This window comes from Kryptolebias marmoratus, linkage group LG16 (assembly GCF_001649575.2).
Source record: "Kryptolebias marmoratus isolate JLee-2015 linkage group LG16, ASM164957v2, whole genome shotgun sequence".
NCBI lineage: Eukaryota > Metazoa > Chordata > Actinopteri > Cyprinodontiformes > Rivulidae > Kryptolebias > Kryptolebias marmoratus.
The window spans coordinates 31,937,878-31,949,804 of NC_051445.1; the positions used below are offsets into that span (position 1 = coordinate 31,937,878).

The window sequence follows — 11,927 nt, forward strand, 5'->3', positions numbered from 1 at the left end:
TGTTCAGGATTACCTGCCCATCTGGAACCAGTCTGGTCTGTCTTCAACTGCCTGTCGCCTAATTAAGTACTCACCTGCTCAATTGAACCTGCCTGTCCCTGTCACTACTGCCTCCTGGATTCCAAGACTGGTCAGTCGCTTTCAGAATCGTCACCTTACCTGCACTCGGGAAATACTCACCCCACCTGGACCCGCTCTCTGGAACCTACACCGGACCACCACTGGACAAGGGTCGATCTCGTCATCTCTTCTGTGTTCTGGACTCATACCTGTTCAGTAAGAACTACCACACGGAACATTACCTGTGCCATACCTGCTGTTCCTCTCCTCACCGATCCCATACTCATCTCATTCTCTGCTCCTCAGGTCCTGGCTCCGGTTCCCCTCTGTAAATGTCCCATTGCACTGTAAATAAATTCACTTCCCGTTACTTGCTGGTTTCTGCGTCTGTCTGTTGCCGAACTGCTCGCTTGGGTATAATCTGAAAACCTGACAGTTAAAGCTTGGTTGGGTGAAAATGGGTCTTCCAAATGGACAATAACCCGAAGCATACTGCCAAACTGGTTCCAAAGAGGATTAAGGATAACAGAGTTAATGTTTTGGAGTGGCCATCACAAAGCCCTGATCTCAATCCTATCGAACATTTCTGGGCAAAGCTGTAAAGGTGTGTGAGAGCAAGGCGGCCTACAAACATGGCCCAGTTCCACCAGTTCTGTCAGGAGGAATGGGCCAATATTCCTGTCAACTATTGTAAGAAACTTGTTGAAGGATATCCAAAATGTTTGACCCAAGTCATACAGTTAAAGGGCAATGGTACCAAATAATAATGAAGTGCATTTAAAATTTTGACTTTGAAGAAAGTAATAAAAATGGCCTTAAAAACATCCCCACTCTTGTTATTCTGGCATTTAGCAAACAGAAATAATTTTGAAAATCCTAACTGACCTAAAACAGGAAAAGTTTATTCTGAATTCACGTCAGACATTGTGAAAAAAATGCATGTCTTTTTATATAGTGTATTTAAACTTCTGGTTTCAGCTGTACTTTGGTCCACTTCACGTGAACAAACTGCTCCAGCTGTCTCAGGTTTGAAGGCTTCCTTCTCCAGATGTTTCAGCTCCTTCCACAGATGTTCAACAGGATTTAGATCAGGGCTCAGAAGGACTCTTCAGAATGGTCTAATGTTTGATTCAGAGCCATCGTGGGTGTTTTTAGCTTTTTGTTTTGGGTCATTATCCTGTTGGAGGACCCATGGCATGCGACTGACACCAAGCTTTCATACGCATGGATGATGCACACTCCAAAACACACAAACGAATAAAATCGAAATGCAAAGAAAAAATGCAGCAATCATGCAAAAGGAAATATGCTGCAAAAAACAAAAACTCTAACAAACCCCAAAAACATCAGCAAGTAAGAAAAAAGCTGCAAACTTACCCCACAAAACAGAAGTGCACCAGACCATCAGGGGGACTCGAGGCAGACTCGGCGGTGACTTCCTGCCGTTTGACCCAGTGCTGGCAGTGGGATGTTTGTTAGTCCACCTCTGTGTCTCCCTCCTCCCAAACACATCAACAAATTACTGAACATGTCATGTGAACTTCTCACCAAGAGTTAATGTTGAATTGTTTCAGACTGGACTAATAAGACACACCTAATTGTATCTTATTTTAAAGCATCTTATATTTTTCAATAAAATGTAATTATAATAATGCTGCATTCAAGATATCATGGAAATAAGAAAGAAAACTTGTCCCATGTTGATTTAAAACATGCACATTTTCTTATAAACTAAATAACTATAAACTTTGACAAAAGGCATTATGTAATAGCAAAAAACAACAAGGATCAGATCTTAGCTCAGTTTGATTTTAATGAGACACTTCCTGGGCACCCCTATGAAGCTGAGCCTTTAGAGTCTAACGTTTGGACTCTTACGCACCGTGTTTAAGGCTGTCACACTTCCCCTCACTGAGAGGAACAGCTGTCAGTGTCAAAGAGGGATGGCACGTTGAAGTGTGACACACTGAGATCTGACTGCTACCAGGATGCTGGCGGTAGATACTGTGCTACATCTGTTTAATAAGATAGGACTGCATTAAAGGCAAAACAGCTCAAGTCAATGTAATTTGTTGTAATTTTTTATGACTGCATGCTTTTTACAAGCTTTGTTACTGACTGGACATTTTATTTGCTTTCACTACCCTCTGCTGGTCATACCATGACCTTTTCTTAATACAGAGTGTCACTCTGTGTGTGTGTGTTCTTCCAGGTAGAGGTGTCTTCTCTGCCTGACATCCTGTCCACCTGTGTGAGACCAGACGCCAGAGTTCCTCCGCTCTTTAGTCAGTCCTGTACCAACTACAGAGCAGAGAGACACATTACGTATGGCTTTTTGTATCCACCACGTAAGTGTACCACCATAAATTACTCTAAAGGACAATTATGTTACTGTTTAAATTAAAATAAAACCATTGTACATTCTTCAGAGCTGAGCTAACATTTGACTTATGACACATTGTGATAAATTATCTGCCTTCATACAACACATTCTTAAACTTAGGTTTCCCAAGTGTTACAGTGTGTTTCTGATTCAGTAACTGCCATGCAAGGTGCTGTCATTACCTGTGTTTGTGAAACAAATGTGAATAGCACTTTGGATATCTAAGCTGTTTATTCCTTAAAATTCATATTTTTATGTTTTTTGAGAAGAATAAGTAAAAGCTTCTGAAAACATGGATTTCCATACTTGACAAAACTAGAGCCTTTTAACGTCTTGTTGTTGATCCTGATTAACTGCAGTTGGTAGTTCTTTGTTGCCAGAAAAGAAAAATAATTTGTTTGACAGCATGCACACAATACTCCAAACAATGGGAAAGTCAGAGGAGCTCATTGAAGATCTAAGGAATAGGAATTGAGCTATTTGACCACAATGACAAGAAGTATGTTTGGAGAACTGAGGCTTTAAACCTAAGAACACTGTACCACCTGTCAAGCATGGTGGTGATAACATCATGCTGTGATACTGGTGCACTGTCCAAACTGGATAGACTAATGAAGGAGAAGGACTGCCTCCAAACTCATCAACTTTCCCTCAAATCAACCCCTAGATGGTTGAAACTTGGACACAGTTGGGTGTTCCAACCAGACAGTGATCCCAAACACACTTCAGATCTGGTTTCTGATTGAATAAAAAGGCTAACATTTACATAAAGTTGTGAAAACAAATACATAAATAAGGCTAACATTAACTTCTGGAATGGCCTATCCAAAACATGAACTTCAGCCTGATTGAAAATTGCTTCAAAGACAGGTCTGTTCCAGAAAACCAACCAATAATTAAATGAACACTACCCATTCTGCCAAGATGTAGCCAGAATTATAGCAGAAACTTGTTGATGGCTCCAAAGAGTTTGGTTGAGGTGCATTTTGCTAAGGGTCATGTAATCAAATATTAGTGTGGGTACAAGTTGTATGTTGTATAATCATTCCACCTTGTTAAAAATCTTTTCAAACCCCAAATTAATTACATTAATGTCTATAGTGCATGCAAATAAACTTGACCACATGTAAAAACCACTGTGTTTCATATGATCTGTGTTAATAACATTTTTCTTTATTACCAGAGTTGTCTTCAAACTTGGACAAAAAATATGAAGCTGTCCTCATCACAAACACTGTGCCCATGTATCCTGCATTCAAGAGTAAGTTATCAAATACATATGAGACTGAAATTTTAGGCTTAATGTTTTTAACATGGTTTGTCTTTTCTTGCATCTGTCTCTGTGTCAACACTCCCTTACAGAAATATGGGGTTACTTTCAGAGAACTTTGGTGAAGAAATTTGCCATGGAAAGAAATGGATTGAATGTCATTGTTGGACCCATATTTGACTATGACTATGATGGACTGAGAGACTCAGTTGAAAAGATAAAAGAGTAGGTATCACTTATTCCTTTCAGTAATAATTTTTAATACAGTTACACATATTGTCTTGGTTTTTATTTAGTTTTTTTTTTTTTTTTCAAAAACAAGATTCAAATGGACCTTTAAACTTTGTGAACAACTTCAGATCCAGATTCCAGACAGATTGCTTGGCATATGGAACATTCAACATGCATCTTATTATTTTTAATACCATAGAAATGTTTGGCTCTATGAGTTAGGACATGTGCTCAGGCACTTCTGTTTTTGATGAGGATGTGGTTTCCCTACCAGCATCCGGGACTTATTTTCAGGACTGGTTTGATACCGGTTCACATGCCTCCTCCGGCTCTCGGGAAGATGAGGAGTGGTCAGTAGTAGGAGCTTTGAAGATTGCCCTTGCTCGAGTGCAGCTGGATGCTCCACAGAGCCAACCAGTCACGACCAGCGCCTTCTTTAGGTGACCCAATACTCGGTTCTCCTTTATGGTTCCCCCTTCGGTGGAATATGTTAAGGAGGTACATGCCTGCTAGACTGATACCAAAGCCTTTTCCCGGCCAACATCTGATGGCAGGGCTCTAGCTGTCTTCTCTTACGGAGGCCTGTAGTAGGACTCCAATGGGTCTTCCTTTGGTTCTGGGGGAGATGTTTGGCTCAGTCACACTTGAGGCCTTGGAAGTTCTGCTCAGGCTACCCGTACGAGGCAGCAATGGGCTGGGCTTCATCAGAGCCACACACAGCATCCAGGCTTAGGCACTGCACCTCAATTATGGCAGTATGTGGCGCCACTTATTCCCTCCATAGGACAGCCACGACCGCCTGTTGGGTTTACTCCTAGCCATTGGGATCCATCCATGCTGTGGGCTACTGCTCCCCCTCAGCGTGGGCAGTTTGGTTGCTACCCCCACCCCCCCATCCCTTTTCACATGCTAAGTGTTAGGGACGTGCTTCGGGCAATCTCTCCGGACGACTGGTTCACTGTGGTCGACTTGAAGGAGGCCTATTTGTGTACCAATTGTGCCCCACCATTGGCAGTTTCTCTGCTTCGCCTTTCAAGGAAGGCATTTTCAATTCAGGGTTCTTCCTTTCTGCTTTTCTCTGTCTCCTCGGGTGTTCACCTGTTGTGTGGCAGCAGCCTTGTCTCCCCTGCAGGCCAGGGGGTTGAAGATTCTGCCCTACCTGGACGACTGACTGATCTGTGCGCCCACAAAGGATTAGGCCACAGAAAACACATTGGAAGTGCTCAATCACATCGACCGCTTGGGTCTTCGGGTAAATTGGCAAAAGAGCACCCTAGTTCCATCTCAGGAGGCTGTCTTCATCGGCATTGCGCTGAACAGCAAGATGATGACTGCTTGCTCGTCACCACAGCTTGTGAGTGGGATTCTGCAGATACTGCCCATGTTCACACATCCTTTCATTGCACATCTCCGACTGTTAGGCATGCTGACCGCTGCTTCTACGGTTGTTCCACTGGGGCTGCTGTCTCTGTGGCCCTTACAAATGTGGCTCAACAGCCTGGGGCTGGATCCAGCAAGACCTGCGCACAGACGCCAGAAGTTGCGGGTGTCCCTGCAGTGCCTTGTGTCCCTTGCCCAGTGGCGAGGCAGGACATATATCACAAGGGGTGTTCCGCTGGGCTCTCTACTTCTCGGAGAGAGATTGTCTACACTGATTTGTCCAACACAGGTTGGGGGGCATCATAGCAGTGGCAGGTTGCAAGGGGGACATGGCCTCCGCAACAGAGAGGGGAGCATATCAATTCCTTGGAGTTAAAGGCTGTGCATTTGGCACTTCTCCACTTCCTCCCGGGCCTACGCGGCAAGCATGTCCTGGTACTGTCTGACAACACTGTGGTGGTGTTTCACATCAACTACCTGGGTGGGACTCAGTCATTGACACTGTTACAGCTGACCCAGAAGATTTTGATTTGGGCAGCCCTCCACCTTGCCAGCCTAAGGGCAGCCCATATCCTGAGGGTGCTAAACAGCACCACCGATTTTCTGTCTCGACGGCACCCCCCTCCAGGGGAGTGGAGACTCCATCTGGATGTGGTAAAAGAAATTTGGGCGAGGTACGGCAGAGCAGATTTGGACTTGTTTGCTTCCCAGGAGACAACACTGTGCAAGCTCTGGTTCTCTCTGGCAGACAGCGACAGCCCTGTATGCTGGGATGCACTGGCCCACAACTGGCCCTGCACTCTGCTCTATGCCTTTCCCTTGCTACCCTTGATAGGCCTAACACTTCTGAGGGTCCTTCAGGGAGGATATCGTCTCCTCTTGGTAGCCCCTTTCTGGCCCACGAGGACCTGGTTTCATCTGCTGCACAGGTTTTGCTTCAGCTCTCCAATGCCCCTTCCCCCCAGGAAGGACCTTCTGTCCCAGCTCAGGGGTCGGATTTTGCACCCCAACCCCAGTCGCCTCCAGCTCTGGGTCTGGCCGCTGCAGGGCCCGGTGTCACTTTCTCACAATATGGTGCAGAGGTAGGTCATACCATGTCTAATGCCGGGGCCCCTTCCACCCGTTTGCTATACATTTATAAATGGAAGGTTTTCGACAGCTGGTGCCGGTCCTGGAATAAGAATCTGGTCCACTACCCTGTTCCTGTTGTTCTTAGCTTCCTCCAGGAGCTACTTAACCAAGGTCGGTCTCCATCCACGCTTAAGGTATATACTGCTGCTATTTCTTGTTGGCATGTGGGGCTGGATGGTGACACCGTGGGCCGTCACAAAGACATGTTCGAGCCCCTGGCGGAGGTGAATCTTGGGTACCTTTCTGAGAAGACAGCATTTCTCCTAGCTATGGCTTCAGGGAAATCTGTGGGTGACCATCAGGCCTTGTTGGTCCATGCCTCCTACTGCTGATGGAACCCTGATTGCTCGGGTGTCATCCTTTGGCCTAGTGCAGAGTTCCTGCCTAAGGTGGCCTCATCTGCAAACTGCTCCATGCCCCTACAACTTGTCTGCTTTTGTACAGAGGGTACTAGCGACTGCCTATGCCCTGTCTGAGCGCTGGAGACATACATTAGGGTGACGGCCGGTCTGCACCTGTTTGTCTGTTACGCCAGGCCCTGTAATGGGCAGGCCCTTTCAAAGCAGCGACTGTCAACCTCCCGCGGGGGTGCAATGTCATTCCATCAGAGGCCTTTGTACCTCTCAGGCGGCAATTAATGGAGTCTCACTGGAGGCCATCTGTGCTGCTGCCTCCTGGGCTTCTCCTTATACCTTTGTGAGATTCTACAGAGTGAATGTGGCTGCTCGCTACCCATTGGAGGGGATCTTGTTGCAGTGCCCTTCTCCATCTCAGTAAGGTGGGCTCACCTTTTTCTCTTTTTTGTCTATTTTCGATCCTTCGGGACTCTCTTGGTATACGTGCTTTAAGCACCGCCTCTGGCCGTCATTAAGGATGAAATACAACGAAAGTTACGACTGTAACTACGATTCTGTAAATCCTTGATGACCACCAAAGCACTTGGTCCCTCTGTATCATTGTGTTTTCGCAAGAAGATCGAGGGACTGAGCTACCGTTGTCATGTGATTATATAGACTCACTTGGGTCACACGTGACTTTGTGGACATTAAATGCTTGACCTGTGCCTGCACAAGAATGATCATTCAGTGCTTTAAGCACTGCCTCTTGCAGTCATCCAGGATTTAAAGAACCATTGTTACTGTGGTAACTTTGGCTCCCTGAACCACTGTTCACCTGCCCTCAGCTCACTAGATTTCTGCTCCGCGTGCCACGCCCACCTCACCCGTTTCTCATCATCTTCCAGCTGTAGCTCATCTCCCACTTACTCACAGTTGTTTCTCTTGTCTCTTGTCACTCACTCCCCACTGGTTCATTATCTCTGTGATGTGTGTTTTTGTTTTCTTGCTCCTTGTATCTCCTTGTGTTTTGCTGCAACATCAGCCATTTAATTTCCTTTTAGTAAATAAATCAGTTTTGTTTTTGGGAATATTAGTCTGCATTTTGGGTTCCTTTCACACAATTGTAACATTATGTTTGCATTTATAACACTGGAGAACATAAAGTAGTTTGTTGAAATGTCGTAGGTAGATTTTTTTCCAGCTGAATGGACGATTCACATCCACTTTTTTAACTCTTTCTTTAGATACACAAGTGGAACAGTCCTCATCCCTACACACTATTTTGTGGTCCTAACGAGCTGTTTGGACTTTACCCAGGCTGCAGACTCATGCAACAGACCGCTTAATAGTGCTGCTTTTATCCTACCGCACAGACCCAACAACGATGAGACCTGCAACGTAAGGACAATCACTCTACATCTACATTGTTATTAAAGACCATGTATTGGTCTGCCCATAAAAGCACCCTCCACTTGACACCCTCCACTCCTACAGCTGAGGAGTGGAGGGTGTCAAGTTTGGTAGTAAAAGGATTTGGACTTTTTATGGATGATGTGGTGCTTCGAGCTTAACCCAACTATGACCTCTAGCTTTAGCTAAGGAAGTTCACAGCCAAGTGGGAAGTGGCTGGGATGAGAATCAGTTCCTTCAAAGCACCTGGAATGATTGGCAGCTGTCCTAAATGCTTTTCAGTTGTTAATGATCAACTCAAAATTGTAAATGATCCTTCCCTGATATTAGGCATCAACAGCTGCTTCTCTAAAGTCTTTGCTGGTGTCTTTCCTCCAGCAGCAGCACAACAGAGGCACCAGGATTTTAGGAAAATTTTACCTTTTCCCATAATTTGTCTCGGCAAGAAGATAATGACCTCAAACTGAAACAACGGAACTGCTCAAAAAGATAGATCTGTTAGAATGAACTGTATGATGCATCAGGGATATCTTAGCTTTAAAGTGCTTTGAAATCTTCATACCCCTTGAACCTTTTTCTATTTTGTCATGTTACAATCACAAACTTCAAAGTATTTTACTGGGATTTGATGTGATAGACCAAAGAAAGTGGGAAATTATTCATGGCTTTCAAAATATTTTACAAATATAAATCTTTACCCCAAAAGGTGGAAAAGGGTATAAATATTTTTTCAAGGCACTGTAAGTGTTAGAATGTACACAATAAAAAAATGTAGTTAAGTGTAGAAATCCTAAAAAGTAGGAAAACACTGCAACATGGGTAGAAAATAACATTGACTATCCAGAGATGGGGAAAGTTTTAGCACAATGAAATGCTGCTTCAGCAAAAAGTACTCAGTATTTATTTAAGATCCATATAATCAAATGAAAATTCCCTGCATGTGTAAAAACTTTGTATATAAAATTCTATTATTTTGCTTACAATCAGCTGCCATCATAAACGTCCTAAAATTTAAAGGTGTCAAAGATGAAAGAACAGGAAATGAAGGACATGCTGTACTTTGGTCCACATACTGACCACATGTTTGTGCCCCCCACCCCACAGAGCTCAGAGGACGAGTCCCGCTGGGTGGAGGACCTGCTGAGGATGCACACGGCTCGGGTCAGAGATGTGGAGATCCTCACAGGCCTGGACCTGTACCGCAGAACCACCCGGAGCTACACGGAAATCCTCTCTCTCAAGACATACATGCACACTTACGAGAGTGAGATCTGACCCCTGCTGCTCTCATGTTTATGAGCTTTAAACAGCTGGGTGGGTGTACAGTATATGGTGCCAGGAGGAGATTCTGTTTTCTCCACTTCATCTGCTGCTCTGCATTATCAGCTCCTTCATTATCGCCTGAAGGCAAAGGAGCCATAATATTTTTGCCAGTGTGTATCTGTGTGTGTGTGTTCATTTGTCTGTACCATTAGCAAAAGGTCCCATGAATCACTGAACAGATTTTAATAAAACTTTCAAAAAGTAAACTTTGGATTTACATGTACAACTGATTCACTTTGGAGTTAACTCAATTCATAATGGTTTAAGATGCTATCTTAAAAAGGTCTCTGCATAAAAAATGTAATAATTAAAAGAAAAACTGTTACATTTGTTTTAAAAGTCTTCTGTATTTAAAAAATATTTTATAAAACTAAACCTTTGTTGTGAGATATCTTATTGTCTTAGAGAGATCTCAAAGGCTGTAAAACTGGAACTATTTGCCTTGAACTTATATGGCCACAAATTTCAGTCATGTATTTTGTGCTTGTAAATCAGATTCCGTAATTGTGAAATAAGTTTTGTTATCTTGTAAACCAAAATGTATGAGAACTTCATCTGAGAATTTCATCTTGTGACATTTTGGTTTACAAGGTTTCAAAACTTAATTCACAAGGATGCATTCTGATTTACAAGCACAAACTATATGTGACTGGAATTTATGCCCATTAATTTACTGAGGTTTGAGTTTACTCATTAAATTCACACTGTATGAGGAAGAAACATGGAATTATTATAATATGTGTGTGCATGTTTAACTGGTGTGGTTTTAATTTTACTTTGTGCACATTAACAATAATGTTACACTTATTCAGTTATGTTTTTCTAGAAAAAAAGAACTCTGTAATTTACCTACCCTGTGTGATTAATCTATTTATGTTATGTACATTTTTCCAACACTAAAGTGTTTTACTAAGTCTAGTGTTGTGGCTAAGGATGTTGAAGCTGCCAAAGATGAAGAAAAGAGGAAGACCTCAGGGAAGGTTCATGAAAGAAGTGTAGTGTGTCAGAGGAGGATGCTGGAATAGGGTGAGGTGGCAGATGATCCGCTGTGGACAACCAAAAACTGAGCATCTGAAAGAAGTTTGACTAAGATGGCAGCATGAAGTGGGGCTGGCAGGCTCACTGGAAACAATTAAACAAGGAACACAGGGCACAGGGAGCAGAACCACACAAAGAAACACAAGGATGAAAACAGATAACTCAGAAACACACAGAACTACACATCCCATAAACAGGACATAATTAAAAATAGAACACAAAAGATTACCAAAAGGGACAGATCCTAACAAGATGGCTGTATTCAGTCTCTCCCTTTCCTTTATGAGAAGGCTTCTTCAGTCAGACCCTAGCTCCAACAGTGACTCCTCTCTCTCAGTGTGTTTAAAGTGTACTTTTGGATTGTTGCAGAGCTAACTTTTCTCTTAACATGGTCGTACTGTCCATTGTCCTTAGGTCCAGACAGGATGTCCAGTATTGTCCTCATTGATCTTCCTCTGAGAAGGTGCAGAGGGAATTCACCAGTTGTGGCATAAGCTCAAGTCAAGTCCAATTTATTTATAGAGCACTTTTCAGCAACAAGGCGGTTCAAAGAATACAACAGAAAGCCTTTATTGTCATTATACACAGCATACTCAGTATGCATAGTACTACGAAATTAGAAACTACTCCCTCAAAGTACACACAGGGCAATACATAGATCATATGCTCAAAATAAAATGAATACAATAAAAACTGCTGTATAAGGGTCCTATACAATTAGGACAAAAAGAAAGACAGATATGTTAATTTAGTGCATTTCAAATTTAACATCGTAATAGCTTTTGGAAAGAAACTGTCCCTGAATCTAATTGTCTTGGCTAGTATGGACCTGTCATGCCTGCCAGAGGGCAACAGGTTAAAAAGATGGAAACAAGGGTGGGTGTTGTCCTTCGGAAGGTTCCTGGCCCTGTGAGACAACGGGAATTGTAGATGGTGGTTATGGAAGCCAAAGTGTTGGTCACCCTCTGTAGTTACAGCATGAAAAAACAAAAGATACAGAGCAAAAGTAACATGAAACATACTGTACAATAATACAAACACCTAAACTAAACGTATCTAAAACATGAGCTACGATAATCTAGATGAAATAAATGATTAAAAGTAACATAAACAGATGAAAAACTAAGCTATGAAACTGGGTTGTAAAAAGCTTAACTAAACATATCCAAAATAAATCATACTAACGATAAACTGATGAAGATATGTGATAGGTAGTTAGGTAGGTAGGTAGGTACATTTATTTATATAGCACTTTTCAGCACAAGGCGACTCAAAGTGCTTTACAACACAGAACAAAATTACAGACAGAGTTACAGAACATGATAATGACAGGTACTAATTGTCTAAATAAGCTAAGCTAAAC

The 11,927-nt window shown here is 42.8% G+C and overlaps 1 protein-coding gene and 1 long non-coding RNA gene across 2 annotated transcripts in view; one reads left to right on the forward strand and one right to left on the reverse strand.

Annotated features, from left to right (window-relative positions):
- The window catches only part of LOC108228907 (ectonucleotide pyrophosphatase/phosphodiesterase family member 2-like), a 51,114-nt gene extending 40,739 nt beyond the window's left edge, over positions 1-10,375 (forward strand). Inside the window, exons 6-10 of the mRNA XM_037980339.1 lie at positions 2,273-2,408; positions 3,627-3,704; positions 3,806-3,938; positions 8,038-8,191; positions 9,308-10,375. Coding sequence (XP_037836267.1) covers positions 2,273-2,408; positions 3,627-3,704; positions 3,806-3,938; positions 8,038-8,191; positions 9,308-9,478 — 672 coding nt within the window. The 3' untranslated portion in view covers positions 9,479-10,375. The remainder of the gene's footprint in view (positions 1-2,272; positions 2,409-3,626; positions 3,705-3,805; positions 3,939-8,037; positions 8,192-9,307) is intronic.
- A 734-nt stretch (positions 10,376-11,109) lies between these two features.
- The window catches only part of LOC119617772, a 5,130-nt gene continuing 4,312 nt past the window's right edge, over positions 11,110-11,927 (reverse strand). Inside the window, exon 2 of the long non-coding RNA XR_005234177.1 lies at positions 11,110-11,529. This is a non-coding gene — a long non-coding RNA (uncharacterized LOC119617772). The remainder of the gene's footprint in view (positions 11,530-11,927) is intronic.